At 39.3% G+C, this 23,948-nt stretch overlaps 1 protein-coding gene across 1 annotated transcript in view; it reads left to right on the top strand.

Moving 5' to 3' along the window:
- Positions 1-23,948, top strand: part of SH3BGR (SH3 domain binding glutamate rich protein) — a 66,359-nt gene that overhangs the window by 21,520 nt on the left and 20,891 nt on the right. Inside the window, exons 3-5 of the mRNA XM_004429615.3 lie at positions 806-886; positions 17,398-17,472; positions 18,108-18,200. Of these exons, the coding sequence (XP_004429672.1) occupies positions 806-886; positions 17,398-17,472; positions 18,108-18,200 (249 nt within the window). The remainder of the gene's footprint in view (positions 1-805; positions 887-17,397; positions 17,473-18,107; positions 18,201-23,948) is intronic.

Below are 23,948 nucleotides of genomic sequence, written 5' to 3'. Positions count from 1 at the left end.
TTGAGTGTCATCCTGTTCAGGCCAGGCCAGACACACCACTGTTCTGAGTGGGTCTTTTTGGAACACTGTTGAAACTGCATCACAGCCCTGCTGACAAAGATGGGCAGTAATGAAGGAGTCTGAGGGAATATGTTTATGTTTTAATGATAAAAAATGAAGCTCTTCCAAGCTATTGACGACCACAAGACTGAAGTGTCGGTTTAGGGCTGGACCCACCTGGGGAAGGAGGTCACTCTGGGTGGGGTCTGGGGTGGGAGGTGGAGCTTCATCTAGCTTCAGATTTCAATCCGGTACTAGGTTTCACATCACTCTACAGTTTTTCCCATTTTGCCAAAACAATCGCAGCTCTAAGCCCTCCACGATCTTGTGGCTCCTGGTATCCGAAGCTTCCTGAGATGGATCTGGGCCCTTGCAAGCTACAATAATGACAGTAGAGAAACCCTGTGTTGAGATGTCTGCAGAACTCTTTTGCTGGGTATATCTGAGTCTTGTCAGCAATTCCTGAGCATGAACAGGTGTGTGTGTGTGTGTGTGTGTGTGTGTGTGTGCATATGCGTGAGTTTATTCTCACCACTCTGTAATAGGCACAATGAAAGTGTGTAAAAACAAATGTGAAGTTCACGGTTAGATTACTTATTTTTTAGAGTTAGTCATCTGTGACAGAATAAACTGGGATAACCTTCTGGGTTAGCTCCTAACTTAAATAAATAAATAAATAAATAATGAATAAAAAAGATCAACTTAGGTAAATATACTGGCTCACAACTGTGCAATGGGTTTAAACATTCTTTTTCTTTGCTTCAAGGATTTTGACTCTTTCTTCTCTGCAAAAGAAGAGAATATTATTTTTTCATTCCTTGGTCTGGCTCCCCCTCCGGGCTCTAAGGTAAGCTTGAACACCCCACTGGGACCCAATACAGGTCATAATAAGTGAAGATAGAAATCAGCACCCAAGACTGTTTAATAAATGATGATCTTTAAGTTAACATGGTTTTAATATACTCCTTATTCCGAGAAAGTCTTATGCATAGAGATGATGTAAAGTTTTTACTAAAACATGTTCCCAAACTATGCTTTTCATATTTTTGCCCTATTTACACCTTGTGATAGTAAGTTTTACAATACCTAAGTTAAGAAATATCATTGCATTCAATAATCTTAAGTGGAGTCATTAAATATGTAAAAAAATGAGTTCCTAGGTTGTGTTTATGAAATTATTTGTTATGAACTGACTTCTCATATAGCTTATGTTAATTTTATAATGATATATACCCCTATATTAATTATTTCTATTTAAAATGAATTGAACTTTTTTAGTCTGATAAAGAGGGAAAAAGAAAGATCTAGACGTAAGAACAAGATAGATTTCATCAAGTTTTTTTCCTTCGGTATAGTTTCATCTTTGATTGTATATAATTATGTCAATTAAATAGAGAATTATGCTAATAAAGCTAATACCATGGATTTGAATGTCTAATGGAGAACACTTGGCTTAATTCTATGCAACAGCCACTTCATCCTTACCTCTATTCAGAATCTCATACACGACTCTCCATAGATACAATTCAAGTACGCATTTGTTTAATTCATTTATTTCTTGATCAATTTATTTGTTTGTACCAGCTTCATTTCAAAAGAGATTTGTGATGACTGAGTCCAAATTAATTCTCACTATCGGAGAAACAACTCAAAATCGTGCCATGTAGGGCTGGGTGTGTCTCAGAGGCACGTGGATGTGCTGTCTTTCGTATGTCAGCAATCTTCAGGTGAAGACCTTTGAGGTCTCTTAGTGCTTAGGTTAACTCAGGTCCAGCACTAATTCCTTCTCCAAATGGTAACATGTAGATTTCACAGTTGGTTAATGGTTCTACAGGAGGAAAAAACCTTCCCTTTTAAGGAAATACCTTTCTGGCTTTTGCCACCTTAAATGCAACATATTTCATACACTTTATTACAGTTTAAAACATAACTAAAGGCGATTACAATCCAATTTAATCTTCTTTTTTTGGTACAGGAGTTTTATTTGGTATAAGAGTTTGTTAACTAGGTCATGTTAGTTTAGCTATTATGTTTAACAGATGGTTCCTTAGTGTTAAGGTACATTTCTTGGTGGGGACACGCAGGTAACTTGTATCTTGAAGATGGGAAGGAAGGATGGAGGAAAGAGTGTTTCAGGCAAAGGAAAGAGCAGGTGCAAAGGCCCTGAAGCAGGAAAGAGCTTGGAGAGTTCTAAGACCTGCTATGAGGCTGGCGTTGCTAGGTGAGGGGAAGAGGCCCCACAGGAGATGGGAACAGCAGGTGGGCAGCCCATGGGCCACAGCACTGCTCTGGATTCTATCTTAAGTGCAGTGGAGACATTGTAAGAGTTTTAAGCAGAGGAATAAAATAGTCTTATTTCCTTCTTTAAAACTCATTTTGGCTGTTATGGGATGAATGATTAAAGAGGTGCCAACTGTTACAGTAATACAGATGAGATGTCATAGCGACTTGAACTGGGGTGGTGGGGATAGAACCATACGTAAGTGAGTGATCTTAGGGTCTATTTTGGAGGAAAAATTGATAAGAGTTGCTGGTGGATTGAATGTGGGAGTGGGGATGGAATGAATGATTACTCCCCACCATTGGATGTAGACGTTCATTCTGGCGGAGGACCATATTTACAGGGGGATGTTAAGTCTGAACAAGACATCTAACAAGTGAAGAAGTGAGGCAGGCAATTGCAGACTGATCTGCATCTCATTGAGGTGTGGTTGAAAACGCACGTGTGGAAGCCACCAGCATGTGGGTGGAGTTGAAGTCATGGGGTCTGGTGAGATTACGTGATGAGAGAGGGTCGACAGCAAGGAGGCCGGGCTAGGGGGTGGTCCAAACTTAAAGGTGGATAGAGGATGGGGAGAAGCCAGCCGAGGAGGCTAAGATGGAGAGTCTGTGAGGCAGGAGGAGACCAGGAGCCTGTGGTGTTCAAGCTGCCGAGGAGGAGCATTTTTCACAGAAGAGGGTGAGGTTAGTTGTGTTCAACGATGCTGAGAGATTGAGTCAGGTGAGGACAGAAGAATGACCAATGGCTTGGACACCATGGAGGTCATTGGCGGCGGTGACAAATAGTTTCTAAGGAGGGGTGGGGCCAGAAGCCAGGCTGGAGAGGTAGAAGAAGAACTGGTGGTGAGAAGCCGGAATTATGAATAGTTATCTCTGGAGAATTTCCCCGTGAAGAGAAGATATCAGGCCTCATAAAAATGCTTACTCATGCCCCGCCCCTGGAGATTTGGGCAGAGTCCCTTCACTCCCTGCCTGCTGCCAGTTCCCTGAGCTTTCTTGCCCCTCCCCACCTTCTAGACACTTCTCCCATCTCTTTTTAACTCAAGTTCTCTCTCAGTAGACACCTCTCATATTCCTACTGCTTCTCAATCCCCTTTTCCAGACCCCAGACCAGTGGGTGGTGGGAGGGGAGAGGCTGGTTTTTACAACTGAAGACCTAATAGGGGTTTTCTGAACAAAAGTGATTTTTCTATCCCTGGTGAATAATAATCTGGCAAAGCTTTGAAATGAGAGTTTTCCTTTAACCTTCCATAGGCCAGATTTTAGACAAAGCTACCCTCTCCAGCAAAAGTCACAATAAGCAGAAGGGAGAGAGGGGTAGTGGAAAAATTCACAGCAAATCCCAGGAATCGTCTTTTCTTCATTTCTTCCCTTGGCAATGTTCTTTATTATTTTTTCATTCCTTTTCTTGTAATATTATGATTTTTTTTTCAGATAGCTATGGTCTCCATAATGATCATTTAAAACTTTTATCTAATACTCTATGAAATTGATGTATCTTAATTGACTTATTCCTTTAATTTTTATTTTTACTTATTATTGTATCGTAAACTTTGCTTATGCTGTTACAGTCTCATAATGGCCATTTAAATAGTTCATGTAATATTCTATCAAATTGGTGTGCCATAATTTTTACTATATTTTTGAGCATTTGTTGCTCACAATTTTTCTATTATAAATAACTGTGCAGTGAATGTCACCATGAAATAGCCTTCTTTCTTTTGGAATATTTCCTTAAGATACATTCCCAGTAGTGCTTTTAGTGAGGTGAAAGTGCATGAGCAGTTTTATGGGATTGAAATGTGCCACCAAGTTGCTATCTGGTGGGATTATAACATTTATCCTGCTGAACCATGGTGTACCAGCCTCACTGAACCAGCGATGATCGTATTTAATCTCCTTGATTTTAGGACCATCAGATTCTATTTTAAAATTTTGTTTCTGATTTTATTGTGCTCTGAAGAGGGAATGTGGTGTGATGAATGTCTATCTTAAGTGCATCTTTGCAACCCAATGTGTATTTTCACTTCTCTATGAAAAGACTGTTTTTTGAATATTGAAACTTTAATTTTTATCAAATTAATATGTGCATAATAGTCCTACAAGGATTATTAGAAAAATCGGTAGGCCCTGCCTCAAACCCTGCATGTGTAAACTTTCTTTTACAGGTTGTGCAGGTACAGAATTCTGTGTTGGACATTATTTCCCCTTGGAAATGTGAAGGCGCTGCTCTGTGTTCTTTCTAGCTTCCAGAGTTGCTGTTGAGACACCTGAAGCCAGTCTGTCTCCTGATCCTTTATTTGTGCCTGTTTTTGTGTTTCTCATTTCTGGGAGATTTTAGGATCCTTTTTTTGTTTTTGTTTTTGTTTTTTTTGGTGAGGAAGATTAGCCCTGAGCTAACACCTGTTGCCAATCCTCCTCTTTTTGCTGAGGAAGACTGGCCCTGAGCTAACATCCGTGCCCATCTTCCTCTCCTTTATGTGGGACGCTACCATAGCATGGCTTGACAAGCAGTGCGTCGGTGCGCGCCCGGGATCTGAACCCCAGGCGGCCGAAGTGAAGCATGCGCACTTAACTGCTACGACACTGGGCTGGCCCTTCCTTTTTTTTGTTTTGAACTTGTGTGATGGTGTGCTTGGAATAGGTCTTTTCTTTATTATTTGTGCTGGCACTTGCTGGACCCTTTTAATTTGGAAACTCCTATCCTTCAGTGGGTATCATATTTTTTGGAATGTGGTGCAACTTGCTTTTTAACAAACAACATTATGTTTTGAGATGTATCCATGCTAATATGTGTAAATCTATTTCAGCCTCTGCTATGTTTCGTCTTATCACATTTAAAAAAATATGTACTCTCAGTTTTTAGATTCCGCCCTGATTTGTGCTTAGGTACTGTCGTGTTGCATGAAATTCTCTTTAACTAGGTGGAAGAAAGAGATGGTCATGGAATATAAAACCTGGCCCAGAGAGACCTAAGGGCCATCCAGTCCAGATTCTTCTCTTCCCGGAGGAGAAACTTGAAGCACAAGGGGCTTACGCGATGTGCACAAAGATACTCCACTAATGAGCGGCACAGTCTGTGCTAGAACCTTTGGTGTTGTCAACATTGCTTGGGTTTATAGGTGTTTACGCCTGTGTACACGGGGAAAGTCCTTCAAGTCTCCTTTGGGAAGACACTTGATGATTTATGGAAATGATATTATTTGTTGCAGTGTCGTTTTATAGTAAACAACATTGTGGAGATGTGTCAGCAAGGAAATTAATCTTGCTCCAGCTAAAAATAGACACTCTTGACAATTACGTGGAAATGTATGCTTATAAAATGATATTAAGCATCATAAGCAGTATTGTTGCTTTTAGACAACTTTTCTTGTCTTAGGCAGGCTATACCAGGCCAGTTTTCCCAGGAGGGCTTTGTAAGTAAGCACTGGCCCCATAAAGTCAACCTTACTTCTTTAAAAGCCTCTGGTCATATCTGATTAAATGACCCTCATTCTTTTTTTTTTTATTGATGTCTTAATAGTTTATAACTTTGTGAAACTTTGGTTTGTACATTATTGTTTGTCAGTCACCATATACATGTCTCCCTTCACCCCTTGTGCCCACCCCCCCCACCCCCATTGCCCCTGGTAACCACAATGCAGTTTTCTCTGTCCGCGTGTTGGTTTATATTCCACATATGTGTGAGATCATATGGTGTTTGTCTTTCTCTTTCTGGCTTATTTCGCTTAACATAATACCCTCCAGGTCCATCCATGTTGTTGCAAATGGGATGATTTGTCTTTTTTTATGGCTGAGTAGTATTCCATTGTATATATATACCACATCTTCTTGATGCAATCATCAGTCAAGGGACACTTGGGTTGCTTCCACTTCTTGGCTATAGTGAATAATGCTGCAGTGAACATAGGGGTGCATAAGCTTCTTTGGATTGTTGATTTCAGGTTCGTTGGATAGATTCCCAGTAGTGGGATAGCTGGATCATAGGGTATTTCTATTTTTAATTCTTTGAGAAATCTCCATACCGTTTTCCATAGAGGCTGCACCAGTTTGCATTCCCACCAGCAGTGTATGAGGGTTCCCATTTCTCCACATCCTCTCTAACATTTGTAGTTTTTTGTCTTGGTGATTATAGCCATTCTAACTGGTGAGGTGATATCTTAGTGTGGTTTTGATTTGCATTTCCCTGATGATTAGTGATGTTGCACATCTTTTTGTATGCCTCTTGGCCATCTGTGTATCTTCTTTGGAGAGGTGTCTGTTCATTTCCTCTGCCCCTTTTTTGATCGGGTTGTTTGTTTTTTTGTTGTTCAGTCGTATGAGTTCTTTATATATTATGGAGATTAACCCCTTCTCAGATATATGTTTTGCAAATATTTTCTCCCAGCTGGCGGGTTGTCTATTCATTTTTATCCTGGTTTCATTTGTCTTGTAGAAGCTCTTTAATCTGATAAAGTCCCACTTGCTTATTTTTTCTATAGTTTTCCTAGTCCGAGTAGGCATTGCATCTGCAAAGATTCCTTTATGACCAATGTCAAATATTGTGTTGCCTATATTTTCTACTAGGAGTTTTATAGTTTCAGGTCTCACCTTCAGGTCTTTGATCCATTTTGAGTTAATTTTTGTGAATGCCGATAGATGGTCCACTTTCGTTCTTTTGCATGTGGCTGTACAATTTTCCCAATACCATTTATTGAAGAGACTTTCCTTTCTCCATTGTATGTTCTTAGCTCCTTTGTCGAAAATTAGCTGTCCGTATATGTGTGGTTTTATTTCTGGGCTTTCAGTTCTGTTCCATTGATCTGTGTGTCTGTTTTTGTACCAGTACCATGCTGTTTTGATTACTATTGCTTTGTAGTATGTTTTGAAGTCAGGGATTGTGATGCCTCCAGCTTTGTTCTTTTTTCTTAGGATTGCTTTAGCTATTCGGGTCTTTTGTTGCCCCATATGAATTTTAGTATTATTTTTTCTATTTCTGTGAAGAATGTCATTGGGATTCTGATTGGGATTGCGTTGAATCTATAGATTGCTTTAGGTAGTATAGACATTTTAACTATGTTTATTCTTCTAATCCATGTGCATGGGGTATCTTTCCATTTCTTTATGTCATCATCAATGTCTTTCAGTAATGTCTTGTAGTTTTCATTGTATAGGTCTTTCACCTCCTTGGTAAGATTTATTCCTAGATATTTTATTGCTTTTGATGCAATTGTACATGGTATTATCTTTTTGAGCTCTCTTTCTGTTAGTTCATTATTAGCATACAGAAATGCAACTGATTTTTGTAGGTTGATTTTGTCCCCTGTGACTTTGCTGTAGTTCTTGATTATTTCTAATAGTTTTCCAGTGGATTCTTTAGGGTTTTGTGTATATAAAATCATGTCATCTGCAAATAGTGCGAGTTGCACTTCTTCGTTGCTTATTTGGATTCCTTTTATTCCTTTTTCTTGCCTAATTGCTCTGGCCAAAACCTCCATTACTATGTTGAATAAGAGTGGTGAGAGTGGGCAGACTTGTCTCATTCCTGTTCTCAGAGGAATGGCTTTCAGACTTTCCCTGTTGAGTATGATGTTGGCTGTGGGTTTGTCATAAATAGCCTTTATTATGTTGAGGTACTTTCCTTCTATACCCATTTTGTTGAGAGTTTTTATCATAAATGGATGTTGGATCTTGTCAAATGCCTTCTCTGCATCTATTAAGATGACCACGTGGTTTTTATTCTTCATTTTGTTGATGTGGTGTATCACGTTGATTGATTTGCAGATGTTGAACCATCCCTGTGGCCCTGGTATAAATCCCACTTGATCATGGTGTATGATCTTTTTAATGTATTGCCATATTCGGTTTGCCAATATTTTATTTTTGCATCTATGTTCATCAGAGATATTGGCGTGTAATTTTCCTTCTTTGTATTGTCTTTGTCTGGCTTTGGTATCAGGGTGATGTTGGCCTCATAGAATGAGGAAGTGTTCCATCTTCCTCTATTTCTTGGGATAGTTTGAGAAGGATGGGTATTAATTCTTCTTTGAATGTTTGGTAAAATTCACCAGAGAAGCCATCTGGTCCTGGACTTTTATTTTTTTGGAGGTTTTTGATTACTATTTCAATCTCTTTACTTGTGATTGGTCTATTCAGATTCTCTATTTCTTCTTGGTTCAGTTTTGGGAGGTTGTATGAGTCTAAGAATTTATCCATTTCTTCTAGATTGTCCAATTTTTTGGCATACAGTTTATCATAGTATTCTCTTATAATCCTTTGCATTTCCGTGGTATCCGTTGTAATTTCTCCTCTTTCATTTCTAATTTTATTTATTTGAGCCTTTTCTCTTTTTTTCTTAGTAAGTCTGGCTAAGGGTTTGTCAATTTTGTTTATCTTCTCAGAGAACCAACTCTTTGTTTCATTAATCCTTCCTACTGTTTTTTTGGTCTCAATTTCATTTATTTCTGCTCTAATTTTTATTATTTCTCTCCTTCTGCTCACTTTTGGCTTTGTTTATTCTTCTTTTTCTAGTTCTGTTAGGTATAATTTAAGGTTGCTTATTTGGACTTTTTCTTTTTTGTTGAGGTGGGCCTGTATTGCTATGAATTTCCCTCTCAGAGCCTCATTCTCAATACCACACTCCAGGCAAGGCCTTGGTTACATAACCAGTTCCACTTATGCACTGGTAACAAGGAACATAGATTCTTATTGAACCTAGGCAAATAACTATATTCCCATAAAAACTAAAAAGATTCAGTAAAAACTTTTGAATTCTGGAGGGGTTTGGCAGAGAGATCATTTACAGATGTTTGATTTCAACTTACAAAAGCAGAGTCGACTGCGTTGTTATGATTTATAAAAAGCTTAAGAGAAAAGACAGAGGGCTCCCTTATGTATCCAGAAAATAGGACATTAAGATAACATGAACAATATTCCAAATAAAAACTATAATTATCCCTCATCGATTCATTCAGTCCTGTATAATTAATTCTTGTTCCGCTGGATCTGAGGTTAGTAGTCTCATGAACCCATCTGCTTCTCAACTAGAGTTCTAGAAATCCTGACAGTCCACTGGTGTGGTCTCTAAGTTGTTTAAGTGATGCCATCAGAAGCCTATACCCAAAAGCACCTGGCATATGATCCTTTTCTGTGGGGCTCTGGGTCATTCTACGTGGAAGATGAAGCATTCTGGCCTGTAGCTGATTGCAAAAGCTTTCAGGGAAGCATCAAAGTAAAAAAAACTAAGAAAATATCTGTGGATGACAAAGGACTTAAAATGACTATGGTTAATTTTTTACCAATAATTTTCAAAGATGAATGACTTGATGAGAATTATACCAAGAATAATGCACCTGACAAGAAAATTTGGTTGTTTCTGTGGCATGCAAAACAAAATAACAAGTCAATCCAAAAAAGTTTTAGACAAAATACCTATAAATATAATCACTAAGCCTATTTTCAAAGAAGACAGCAAACATTATATCTTTTTTACAGAAATGGATGAATAGAGGGAAAAATGTTAATTTTTAATAATTTTAATAATTACCCAGACATAATATACCATGAATTTACTAAGCATATGTACTATGCAATATACCAGAAATACCAGGCATATTCTTACCATATATGGTAGGACTGTTTCAAGAATATCGAGTAATGAGATTCAGGAGATCTGGGGTAGATCCTAAATATCTATATATTAATAAAATTATCTGAGTAGGTGATGAGAATCCCCAATTGAAAACTACTATCCTAGAACATCCTAGATTGAAATTTAAAAAGTAAAGATATGGCCAAGTTAACATTGAAAGCAAATAACTGAAATTATGATTGATGACCTATATAATCATTGTCAAATATTAGGTAAAGAAGCACTAGAGGAATATTATTAAGATGCCAATGGAAAATATCCTGTTATATATGTAGTTAGAGTTTCCCCTAACTGGTAGAGATAAGTACAGTCATGACAATGTTAAAGCATTACATTTACAGAACGCTGTGTGGTTGTGACTATTCAGTGTCCAAATTTGAACCTCCCAGTGAGTGGTGTCCTCATGGGAGCCCCCTCAGGACGTCCTAACATTCCCAACAGCGATACCAACATTGCTTGAAAGAGGTTTCAGGTCCCTCTGTTGAAGTCATGGTGGCATCCTCTAGTGGAAGATGGATTTGCTCTTTGGACACATCCAAGTCTGAGGAATAAGGCACAGATAATATATCCGGATAATGCAATTTTGGGCCCCAAATGATGTGTGATTAAAAGTTTTGATACTCATTTTCTGGTATGATTAGTGAATTCCTGTTGAAACCAATTTTGAGTAATGGCAAAAATATTTAAATAAGTGCAGCATTTCCCGGTAACCCAAAAGAGGAAGAGCACACTGAACACATGATTCAGGTGCCTTCAAATGAAGGAGCACAAAAGGAAGAAGCAGAGGGAGACTTGGAGAAACATTTGATGAGAACCGTAAAAGATATGAATTCGGAGCAGAAACAGACATTCTGGAATTTCCTAATTTGAAACTGCAAAATGAGCAACAGAGAGAATGGACACCACTGAGGCCCACACTGTGGTTCAAGATCAGCAAGGGGAAATACATCAAATCTGAAATAAGACACAGAGAAATAGAAGCCATGAGGGAAAGCCAAGAGTCTGGAAGTCGGACACAGGAGACCTAACATGTGAATAACAGGAGTTCCACAAAGAACAAAAGACCAGATAGGAGAGAACCAACAATTAAAGAGACACCGGAGGGCCTTCCAGTGGAAGATGCTGCTGCAGCCTCCCTTCCAGCCCCTGGTCTCGTGACTGTGCAGGAAAAGCAGAGAGGGTGCTGTCTGAGGACCGGAAACTATGGAAGAATCCCTGAAAGATGGGATGCAAAAATGGTTGGTTTGAAGAAGGAAACCAAGGCCCCACTACCTGGCAAAGGTGAGAGTGGCTCTAAGGGCCCTCCATGCCCCCAGGAGGTGTATTCCAGCTGCAGGAGGGGCCCTGGGCAGTGATTTGGAGCAGCCTCTCACTCCACCTCCATCCTGCCCTTAGTCCCAGCAGTGGTCAGTGGTTAGTGGTCAGCAGAGGTGCCTGTCCCTGGGCGGAGCAGTGAGTGTGAGCTGGGTGGGGAGGCAGGGCAGGCCCCAGGGAGCTGCTCTTCCCCCAGAGGAACAGGGAGAAGGGAAGACACTGGCAGTCAGGCTTAACCCTGGACGCACATTAAAAGCACCGGGGGAGCTGTTAAAACTCTTGCCACGGTGGCGTCCAAGATCAATTAAGCCAAAATCATCGCTGGGCGGGGAGCTCCTGGGTGAATTTAATGTGCTGCTAATGCTGACAACCACTTTTTAAAGGAGAACATTGTAATAATAGTAAAAGCAAGAATTTTAAACTATCCCAGAAAAATCCAGGAGTTGTGGAAGGAGATATAGAAAAAGGAACCTATATGAGAATATCTATTATGATTGGGGGATATGGAGAAAAGAAGGGAAATACAGATGTTCTGAAAGTCTCGTCTCAATTGGGAGAAGTCAGGTAATCCACTTTGATGGGGATCATACATATTATGTAATTGTGATATGTTAATAGAGAACTGTAAGTTTTATGAATAGAAAGGTAAGCAGTAGTGAAATAGAAAAGCATTTTAGAACATTTAGATGAACAGGACAGGGGGCAGAGCTGAGGAACACAGAATGAAGAGAAACTTAAGCCAACAAAAGTAAGGGAAGGAAAAGCATGAGAAAAGACAGACAAGCTGTATGAATTGATATGGCAGACGGAATTGAACTAACTATATCAGTTGTTCTAATACATTTGTAGATGCTGAAATTTCCTAGCAAAAAAAAGAAAGAAAAGGAAAAAAGACAGTTTGGATTCTTAAATAGTTGTTCTACAGCTAATAAAAGAGTGATGTTAAGATCTTCAGTTATGTGAATTGGCTGTTCCTCCCTTTAATCCTGCCAATTTATGCTTAATATATTTTAAAGCTCTGTCATTAGGCACATTCATATTAATGGTTGTTATGGCTTCCTAATGGATTGACCCTTTTATCATTATCAAATGTCTCTCTTTTTTTTTTATCTCTGATAATACTCTTTGTCTTTATATATCTGTATATATCTGTCTATGTATCTGTATATTATGATATTAACAAAGTCACTACAGGCGTCTTATGCTTTCTGTTTGCATGGTATATCTTTTCCCATCCATTTACTTTTAGCCTACCTGTGTCTTTATTTTTATAGCATATCTTTGGGAGACAGCATAGAATTGGGTCTTGTGCATTTTTATTCATTCCAACAATCTCTGTCATCAATTGGACCATTTAGTCCATTAGCATTTAAGTAATCATTGAATTGGTTGTGTTTAGATTTACCATTTCATTATTTGTTTTCTATTTGTCCTCTTTCCTTTTATTCCTCTGCTTTATGCTCTTTTGCTTTCTTTTGTGTTATTTGGATGTATTTTAGAATTTCCTTTTAGTTTATTTATTGGCTTTTTAGCTTTACCTCTTGCATTATTTTTGTAGTGGTTGCTATAGTGATTGTAGTGTACATTCTTTTGTTTTTTTTGGTGAGGAAGATTGGCTCTGAGCTAATCTCTGTGCCAGTCTTCCTTTACTTTGTATGTGGGTCGCCGCCACAGCATGGCTTGACAAGTGGTATAGGTCCGTGCCCGGGATCTGAACCTGCGAACCTGGGCCGCCAAAGTGAAGCATGCTGAACTTAACCACTATGCCACCAGGCCTGCCCCTAGTGCACATTCTTAATATTTCACAGTCATGTTAGAGTTAACATTAAAACACTTTATAATATGTAGAAACATTGCAATCATATATATCCATTTACTGTCCCCCATCCTTTATGCCATATGTATCATATATATTACATTTATATATATCATCAATTCAACTATATAATGTTATAATTTTTGCATTGAACAGTCCTATGTATTTTAAAGGGTGTAGGAGGAAAAATAATCTTTTATATGCATTTGTTTTATTTTTTCTTTTAGCATTTTAAATATGGTTTTTCCTTCTGTCTCTGGTCTCCATAGTTTCTGATGAGACATGGAAATTATTTGAATCTTTGTTCACTGTATATAATATATCATTTTTCTGTGGCCACTTTCAAGGTTTTCTCTTTATCTTTGTCTTTCAGCCATTTGATTATGGTGTGTGTAGGCATGGTTTTCTTTGTATTTATCCTTTTGGGGGTTTGCTGAGACTCTGGAATGTGTAAGTATATGTCTTTCACTAAATTTAAGAAGTTTTCAGCCATTATATTTTCTCTCATCTCCCCTTCTGGCACTGTAATTATATTATATGTTAAATCTTTTTTTATTATACCATACTTCCCAGAAGCTTTTTTGCATTTTAAGAACCTTGTTCCTCTCTGGTCTTCAAATTGGATAATTTCTGTTGGTCTGTCTTTAAGTTCATTTATTTTTTCTTCTGTCATCTACATTCTGCATCCAGTCTAGTGAGATTTTTATTTCAGATATTGTATTTTTTCAGTTCTAGGATGTCCCATTTGTTTGACTTTTGTAATTTCTATTTCTCTGCTGGCATTTCCAATTGTTTCACCATTGCAGGTGTATTTTCCTTTACGTCTTTGAGCACAGTCATAATAGCTGCTTTAAAGTCCTTGTCTGTTACTTCTAAATCTGGGTCCTTTTAGGTTTGGTCTCCATTTATTGCTTTTTCTCTTGAGGATGGGTCATATTTTCCTTGTTCTTTATAGTCAACTGTTTTGGATTGTGTCTGGGACATAGTGAATATTGTGTTGTGGAGACTGTATTTTGTTACATTCCTCTGAAAAATGTTGACTATTTTTTGTTTGCTTCAGTAGGCATTTACTTTGTTGGACTTGAACTGCAAACTCTATGTTTCTAGTAGCAGCTCAAATCTCAGCTGAGTTCTTTCTTTAGTTGAAACTAGTCCCATGCAGGCATGGTTCAGGGCTCAGCTGGAGATTTTGGCAGTTTATAAACAGAATTTGGAGCTCCTTTTGTCTGCCTGTCTCCTATCCAGGAGTCTCTCCTCATTTTACAGTGGCTCTGGTTGTCCCAAATTCTGTTTTCTGACTCTTTAGGCCAAAAAACTGTAATTTTTCCTACAGTGGCTTTATCTCTCCCACAAGATTTGTTTATTCTCAGGCTTATGCCCTGAAAACAGCAACTCACTCAGTGCCATTCTCATCTTTTTTTGTTTTTAACTATCTTAACCATTTTTAAGTGTAGAGTTCAGTAGTATTAAGTATATTTACACTGTTGTGCAAAAGAACTCCAGAACTTTTTAATTTTGTAAATCTGAAACTCTATACCCATACAACTCCCCATTTTTTCCCCCTCTCCAGTCCCTGGTAACCACCATTTTACTTTCTGATTCTATGAATTTGACTATTTCAGATACCTCATATGAGTGAAATTAAACAGCATTTGTCTTTGTTATGACTGGCTTATTTCACTTAGCATAATGTCCTTAAGGTTTATCCATGTTGTGGCATGTCACAGGATTTCCTTCCATTTTAAGGCTGAATAATATTCCATTGTATATATGTACCACATTTTGTTTATCCATCATCCAGTGGTGACATTTGGATTCTTTCCATCTCTTGGCTATTGTGAATAATGCTGCTATGTATGTGGGTGTGCAAATCATTCTCTTCTTTTAAGTGTCAACTCCCTCTTGAATCTTCTTACCTCAGTTTATTCTCTTGTTTTTCCTTTTCTTCTGTTTTATTTTTTTTTAAATTTTTATTTTTAAAAATTTTATTCAGAGTTTATACTCATTATCTGTTGGAGGTTGTGTTCAATAGAAGATTACATGGCTATACTGGAATTGGAGTTGTCAGTGAAACTGGATTTCAGCCAAGATTGAGCCATATGCTATTTATAAGAGCACAATAAAATTTAAAAATTATCTTTATTTGTGTGTAATGTAATTGTATGCCTAGAAATCTCAAGAAAGTCCAATAAAATCCATTAGAATTAATAGGATAGTTTGTTAAGTTTCTTGATAAAATAAAAATATACAAAAATTAGTAACTTTTATTTATATCAACAATAACAAGTAGTAAGTTAAAATGTAAAGAAAAATCTCATTCACAATAGTGATAAATATCTATGAAATGTTTATAAATAAATTTATCAAGAAGCATATTGGGCTTCATATTATGCAGAACACAATTTAATTTTATTCTGAAAGACAGCAATAAATCCTAACGTAATAGATCTACAATGTTCCTGGGTAGGATGACTTAAAAATAAGAAGCAAAAATTTTCTAAACAGATATAATTCGTGTTATTTCAATCAAAAGTGTATTTAAAAATTTTTGACAATAGAAAAAATGATCTTAAAATTTAGTGGAATAATAAATGTCTGAGAAGAGCCAAGAAAATTTGGAAAAAGAAGACTTTGTGTAGCAACTTGCCTTTCTGAATATTAAAATTCATGTTACAAGCCACAGTGATACAAGCAGTATATTGGCATGAGAACTGATAAATACATCCATAGATATGTTTATGTATTTATATATGAAATAGTGTATTAGTAGATACAAATACATATGTATAGAACAATAAATGACAAAAATGATGTCTTAATTCAGTTGGAAAATGATGGTTTATAAATAGTTCAGGCATAATTTGCCATCTATCTGGAAGAAAACAGAGCCCTACTTTACATTATATGCTAAATTAAATTCCAGATGGATTAGAGCTCTATATGTTAATAACTAATATAAAATAATAGAACTACATTTCAGAGAATAAAATTTAGATAAATTTATGTGTATAAAAGGCTAAAAGCTAAAAAAAATACAATAAAATTTGTAAAAAATTATAAACTGGAAAAAACTTGTAACCTGATAAAGGGCTGATATTTCTATTATATGAAGATCCTCTAAAAATTGATAATAATAAAAAAGTTGATAATAAAAGACAAACAAGTAAAAACGGGTGAAACATGTGAATGCAATTATCTGAACAAGAAATGTAAGTGGCTAAAACTCACGAAAAATATGCCCTTCCTTTCCAGTAACTACGGAAATGTAAATGAAAACAAAAATAAAATTCCATTTTCTCGCCAACAGGTTGGCCAAAGCTTAAAAATAGCAATCACCTTCATTGGTGATGAGGATAAAGGAAAAGAAGACATTCACATATTACTATGGGAAAAGGAATTACCACAATTTCTTTTTTTGGAAAGAAATCTAATAAAAAATCCCCACTATTTTATTTAGTTTAGTATAGTGTTGTTTGTAAAGGCACAAACATGTAAACTTTCTGAACAACCATCAACTGGGAAATATTTGAATAAATTATTATATATTTAATATTAAGCAATGTTACAAAGAATGCGTGAGAACCATATGAATTAACCAGGACAAATGTCCATGATATAGTAAGCTAAAAAATCAAATTGTGCATAGTATGTTCCTATTTCTGTTTTTAAAAAAACACAAAAACAGAACAAAAATAACAACCAACCGAAAAAATAGCCTCTCTGTATGTGTTAGGATGGAGTTAGGTACATATGAAATTTTTAATATTGATTATTACGGGAGGGTGGGACTGGAGGGTGTGTATATGGCTTAATTTGTTCCCACGAGCTTGAAGTGCCTGTGTAATAAAAACAACCTAATATTTTTTTCCAGTTTCGTGGAGATCTAATTGACATATAATGTTGTTTTAGTGTAAAGTGTACAACATAATGATTTGATATATGTATATGTTGTGAAATGATTACCACAATAAGTTTAGTTAATATCCATCACCTCACACCGTTACAATTTTTTTCTTTGTGTTGAGAAAAATAATCCAATATTTTAAAAGACTAGGAACCACTGGGTAAGGGAAAAAAGCACAAAGTAGGAGGTGTAGACCTAGCTCTGCCCCTAACTTGCAGTGTGACACTTTCTGTCTTTATTTTCTTGTCTCTAAGGTGTGCGTGGTAGTGACCATCCTACTTACTTAGATTACAGTGTTGCTGTGAAGATACAATGAGGGATGAAGACAAACATAATTTGAGTAGTTAAAAGATGTTGATATGCAAACTGTTATTCTCAAGAAATTCTCAAACATTCTCAATTTATATGATGCAGGTGAAAAAATCACCTGAGGAAGCATCTTCTCTTCCCAATGGCGATGTAGCAGGAGAGGCACAGAGTGCCACAGAGGTAAGAGTTGGTATCTCGAACCATCTTCCCCTAGACCAGTTTCCTCAGAATGTCTGCTTGGTTTTCATCTTTCTGTATCTGCCTGCCTGTTGGTCTACCTTATCTACATATCTATCTATCTGTCTGTCTATCTATCTATCTATCTATCTATCTATCTATCTATCTATCTATCTATCAATCAATCAATCATCATTCATCCATCCGTCATCCATCTGTCATCCATCCATCCATCCATCCATCCATCCATCCATCTATCCATCCACCTTTTTTAATCTCTAAAATTATAAAACCTCTCTCCAACAAGCAATAGAAAACAAACACTACCTAAATATCGAATCCTTTGGAGTTCTCTTCATAAGCCTTACATCGGTGAATTGAAACTCCTCATTAGGGAGTTTATTATTCCACCATGCATGTGAGTCAGACCTATTGACTTTCACCAGCAGATCAAATCAGCAATACTGAGGGGTGGCAATCCTGTACTCTGGTAGCTAATGACCTAATAAATAGGAGGTCCATGTTTGCTTCATTTATATTCTGTGTATCTAAATAAGAAAACCATAGCACATGTGGTCTGGTGTTTCCTTGGAAGCTTATCTAAGGTTAGTGATACTGTGGGTTTCCTTTATGACCAGGGAACAGAGAAGCCTGAAGAAAGTGGAGAAAATGAGCCACAAAAAGAGGACAATGAAGATGCAGCCAACCTTGCTGAATCCCAGGAGAAGAATGTGAGTGTTGGCTTTTTCCACTGTTGTTTCACTGGATTCAGTTCTGTTCACCAAACATTTATTGAGCTTCCACCAGGTGCTGGGAATCATTCTGGGTACACAGGAGTGAGCACGAAAGAAGGGAGCTGAGGGCTTAGCCAGAGAGGAAGCAGGTAATTTTCATTTCGCATGTTAACTGCCGTGGTCGAGGTGGGTAAAGGACACTGAACCCAGGCCTGGAGGCACAGGCTAGACAAGGCTTTAATTTGTAGTTGTGTTGTTAGGGTTAGGTTAGACTCAAGTTCTTTATAGAACAAGGGACCTTCTGTCTTGGTCATGAGTAGTGACAGACTCCCAGCGTACATCCACCAAGAGCACTACCCAGTGGGGACTCAGAGCTAAGGGGGTGGGGCATTTTGTGGGAAGCCAACAGGAGCTGAGGATAGAAAGGAGGGAAACTGACATCAATTCCATTCCAGTCAGGGGAATCACAGATGCCAGCTGATCTAATTCTAAAGGGGTTCCAATTCGGGGGCCGCAGGATAAAGGGTGAGGAGTATGTTATGGTGGGGGGTGGGATTCTAGAACTGCCAAGCTGAGATAATGGGGGACCAGATGGGCCACTTATTCAAGGAATTCTAAAAATGTGGCTTGGAAGCCAGGTAAGTGGGGAGACCCTGCTACAGGGAGAGCCTGATGGGGTGTGGTTGCTGGCATTGGGCTGAACTTCCTCTTAGGAGAATTCCAGTGGGCTTCTGCTTTGGGCCAGTTGTAGCAAAGACTGTTTACAAAACCCTGATGGTTTGCGTTTTTAACTATTTACTGATTTCAGGAGAGGTGTGGACAGCTTTTAAGATAGTCGTACTCTCATTCCAGCAGATGGAATGTGGCTAGGAAGGGCGCCAAGTGTGACAACCATGCTATGGAAAATGAGGGGTGTGGAGTGGGCATCAATTTGTCTTTATCTTAAGGAATTTAAATTTGGGAGGGGCCAGGGCAGCGAATTCCCTCCTATTTGAAGACTGCTATTTCAAAATGTTGATAATTTAAGACTCTTTGAAGTTTTTCTTTGTTGTGAAGAAATATGAAATCTTCAATCTTGGCCTAGAAGTTAAATGGGGCTTCATAACAGCTTGTATAACTCAGAAATAATAAATTTTAAATTAAACATTAGCGACAGTTTCATTATCTTGTAATTAAAAAAAATGTTTTTATCATTTGAACTTCACATGAATCGCATAAGGCACTCTTACAGTGTTATTGATTTACACTTTGAAATTCAGTTTCCTTCATTTAAGGCAGAGAGACAGAGATAAAAAAACATTATACCTCAATCCCTTTTTCCCCTGAGACCCAGAGGAAGGTAGCATTTTTATAACCAGACCTGGCCTTCTATAGGAAGAGCAAAGTTTGTTTCAGCTCGTCAGCCACTGGGCCAGGTGAGTTCAATGAAATGATAAGCCATCCAGCCTGGGCCTTTCTTTGTTACTATTTTTTAAAATTATGAGCCCTTTCCAAAGTAGATTATAATCTTGTAGATTCTGACAGGAATTAAAAAAACTATTTTTGTTATTTTTGCATGGGCTGTGATGAAGAAACGACTAAGTAAAAGGCATTTTTATTTTACATGAATGTATTATTATTGACATTGATTATCAAACTTACTTTTCAAGTCTTGAATAATATTTATTCTACATAAAGGCAAATTCTGACTTTTTCCCATTTGACAAGTGATACATGCTCTATGACTTAGTTTAGTTTAGTTAAATAAGAGAAAACCCCATGATTTGTCAGTAAACAAGATTGACAATGGCATAATGTGATTAGTCTTGTGGTTGAATGTATAGGAAAATCGATTGAAATTTAAAAAGGAGACAAAAACGATCTCATATTTACAATGCTTGCATTTCGTGCTTAAAGAACCACCCTGTTTATATAGTTTTGGGGTTTGTTTTTAGAAGTTCAGACAGGGAGGCTGTCTCGGCTCTTTTTTATGGCATCTCTCCCTGTGTGCACCCAGGCTTAGGCGGGCTTATTTGTAATAAACAGAAAAACTAATTAGATACCTGTGTTTTACCTTCTTTAACATTGATTTTCAAAGTAGCAGACAGATCCTAGTAGGTTCTTCTAGATATTACAACTCAGCTAGATTCAAGGCTTTTAGGTAAGAACTCCAGCTCTGTTGAAAACTGTCTTGAGGAGATTTCCTGGATCCTTGCTCTTTGCTCCTCCTAGCCCACTGTGTTTAAACAGCAGTGCTCCCTGCGCTTCCTCCCTTAACCTACACTCCATGAGGGATATAAATGAAGAATGTAGTATTGTTGTAGCCGGGTAGTAAGTCAGATGTGAGCAGGGGAAGGCAGAAAAGCTGACAAACCAAAATAGAAGCAGCCTCATGGGAGGACCACCTAAAACCCCACACCCATAACATCCTGTTTTGCAGCCCAACATTCACAGAGCTAGCTTCCACCTGCTGCCCCCTGACCTTACCCTCATTATACTAAAATCATAATAAATTTACATTGTGGTTTTGACCCTCCCTTGCAGCGGATAGAAACCATGACTGTTCTGCCAAGGACCATCTAAGGGGAAAAACTCCCCCTCCTAATGTGAGAGAGGGGGCAATAAGCCAATTGGACAGACCCCCTTGAATCCCCTCCTATACCCCTCCAGAACCTATATAACCTAAACGTTACTCAAGCCCCAGCACAGTCACTCACCTCGAGCCTGCCCACTCCCTCTCTTGGAGTGTACTTTTGCTTTGCAAATAAGTCCCTTCTGGCTTTGAACTTTTCTTCGTATGTTCACTCACAAATTTTTTTGCCATGCTGAACAAGAACCTGGAAAACCCAGCCAGCCCACCCGGTAACATCTTTGGCAAGCCAGCCAGGAGACTATAAATAGCTGACAGTGGCGAGTCTATATTCCTCACCTCCCTTGCGCTAGAGGAATTGTCCTCCTCTGTCACACTACCGAATCTCTCTCTTCCTCCCCTGTTTCCCTTTTCTGGCCTGATAAGAGGGCAAATAGCCGCACACAGGGGGGGTGGGCACAGGTTGAGCAGTTAAAAGCCATCAGGGCACTCGCCACCTCAAAGAAGTCACCAGTGACAGGATGAGCTGGTCACAGAATGGGGTTAAATCTTAGTCCCCGCCAGCCACAAGAAAGCATCTGTGCCACGAACAGGAATCCAGTGAAGCACACACATTCCCACCCTGCGGCAACTTCCCCTTTTAGGCACCTAGACTGCCCGCCACCAGGCCTCCTTACTTCTCTCTCTCTGTAACGTCTCTTACTCCCACCTTCATCTTTTCCTGTCATGGGGGAACCAAAGCCTCCCTCTTGCCTTGTCTCTGCTGCCGCTGCCCATGTTTGTTTTGATGTCCTTTTTAATTGGTGGTGGGGCTCTAAAGTCTGCGAACTTTGCTGCAAGCTATCACTCCAGTCCTGTTCCTTTTCGCCTAAGTGTTGCATTTGTTCAGGCCACAGGTTGGGTTATGAGCCTTTTTTTGATTGAGTTAGAGACACCCAACTTCAGGGTTTTAGCTTATGGGTCTGTTTAATTAGGCACCTCATAGAATGCCACTGGGGCAAAATTCTCTGTGACATACATATGACAGTCACTTCCACCTGGACATCTGATAAACTTAGAGAAATTCACAAATTTTTATTGGATGAGACAAAGCCAGGCCAGTTTGACTCAAATACTCCCTACCTTAGTGACCATCACCAGCCACTAGATACTGAGTAGACTTATAGATCAGGCTTCATGGGACTGTTGAGGGCAGTGTTCCATCAGGACTCTAGGTCCTGAGGGATTCACCCAGGAATGAGGGGACTTATAATTGGCCATAGTTTGTACCATAAACCTCAGGAAGGTCTTCATCTCCATGGGCCACAGGGCACAGGACACTGGCCCCTGAGACATCGGGGCCAACAGAGAGATGGCATATAGTGGGTATGGTGAGTCCCACACTCCGTACACTCTAGGTATAATGAGTCCTGGAATGCCGTGGGTATGGCGAGTCCCAGGGGACCTCCTGGAGGGACAAAGTGTCACTCCCACCTCCCTCGGCAGTATGCGATCTGGTTAGAGCAGAGGGACAATGGGGATGCCCATTCTCCCTCAGCTGCCCCTGACACTCTCCCTGAAGGTTATGAGTACTACAAACCAAACTCCTCAAGCTGGGAATGGGCCTCAGCCACCACACTCTGGGTTAGAGTCCCAGAGTACCCTGAGTTAGAGTCCCAGGGTTCCTACTTTCCCCTGAGTACTACAAACCAGACAGCCAGTTGTAGCATCCATACCTCTTTTTGCAGAAGGAAACTCTCCCTGAAGAGTATGGATTCTGCAGCATCCATCCCCAAAACCTCCCCTCTGGGGTACATTCTTAAGAATTGGGAGCAAAATCACCTCCAGTAGAGCCTTTATGGCTCTAAGGGATGACCCTATTAATACAACACATGCATGGAGAAGTGTCAGCCTGTGATGCAAAATACACCTGACACTATGGTGGCCTCCAGGACTGAGGGGACTGAGGCCCCTTCTCAACCAAAAGACCCAAAATCAGGGCTCCCACCTACCTCTATGTCACCGCCAGCTTGTCAGCCTCCCTTGCCCACTGCACCCCCCCAAACTAACAGGGAAGTCCCATCGGGACTATACCCCCTCCAAGAAGTAGCCAATGGCCAGGTAGGGACCATACAAGTGCAGGTACCCTTTTCTATGTCCAAACTGGTGCAGTGCCAGCAAAATCTAGGGAAATTCTCTAAAGACCCAGATGGGACCTCAGAAAGTGCTCCTCTCCACAAAATTGAGACCAAAGTCTGTGTGCAACACAGTTTGGCCAAGTTCTCATGTGGCCACGGGTGAGTGAGCCTCTTCTGGCAGCCCTCTGCACTTTCCTTTCATTTTCTTTTACCTCACTTGTTGCCACTTTCCCTTTTCCTTTTGTTTGCATGCTGCAAGACTGGGTATGATAATTATCTTACGCAGCTGTCACCGACTATAGCAAAGGGACAAAATCTTACAGATTGCTGGGTTTACCACACACCTCCTAAATCTGCCACTCTTTACCTATATCAATTTCAAGCTACACTTAACTTTTCAGATCTCCAAGTGCCCGGGGCAGGAACACCAGGTGTAAAAAGTGCACCCTTCCTTTTACAAACCCTCAAGTTCCTCCCCTTGCGTAAGGTCCCTAGTCTTGAGGGAGGAATTATATGGGTCCATGTGCCCTTCTCCATGGCTGACCTAACTGCCGGCCAAAACAAGCTCGGTAGATTTTCAGAGGATCCCTCCCACTTTGTTAAAAATTTGAGGGTCTAACTCTCTCATTCAGCCTAACCTGGGCTGACGTGTGTCATCTTGTCCGCTTGTAGAACTCTTTTAGGGATGCATTTTATAACCCAGTCTGCCCCAAACATCAGGAGAAAATTACAAAAGGCTACTCCGGGACCCCAAAGGCCTGTCAGTCATTTGATGGACATGGCCTTTGGGGTGTCTAACAATCGGAACTAGACAAAAGAGGCAGAGAAGGCTCAGAGAACTAAATATAAGGCCCCACTGTTGGTCGTGGCTTTGGCTGCCAAGCCACCACAGGGTTACCCAGTGAAAGGCCCTAAGATGTGGGCAGGACCAGGGAAGCCCTGGTCAGAGCCACTTCCAGAGCTCTAAGTGAGAAAGCTGTCACCTCTGTGGACAGGAGGGACATTGGAAGCAGGAATGTCCTCAGACTAAATCCATGTCCACCACACCTTGTCCGCTCT

The sequence above is a fragment of the Ceratotherium simum genome, chromosome 27 (assembly GCF_057802395.1).
Source record: "Ceratotherium simum simum isolate JZ-2026a chromosome 27, ASM5780239v1, whole genome shotgun sequence".
Taxonomy (NCBI): domain Eukaryota; kingdom Metazoa; phylum Chordata; class Mammalia; order Perissodactyla; family Rhinocerotidae; genus Ceratotherium; species Ceratotherium simum.
The sequence above is the reverse complement of the archived record's forward strand: the minus strand, read 5'-3'. Positions and strand labels throughout refer to the sequence as shown.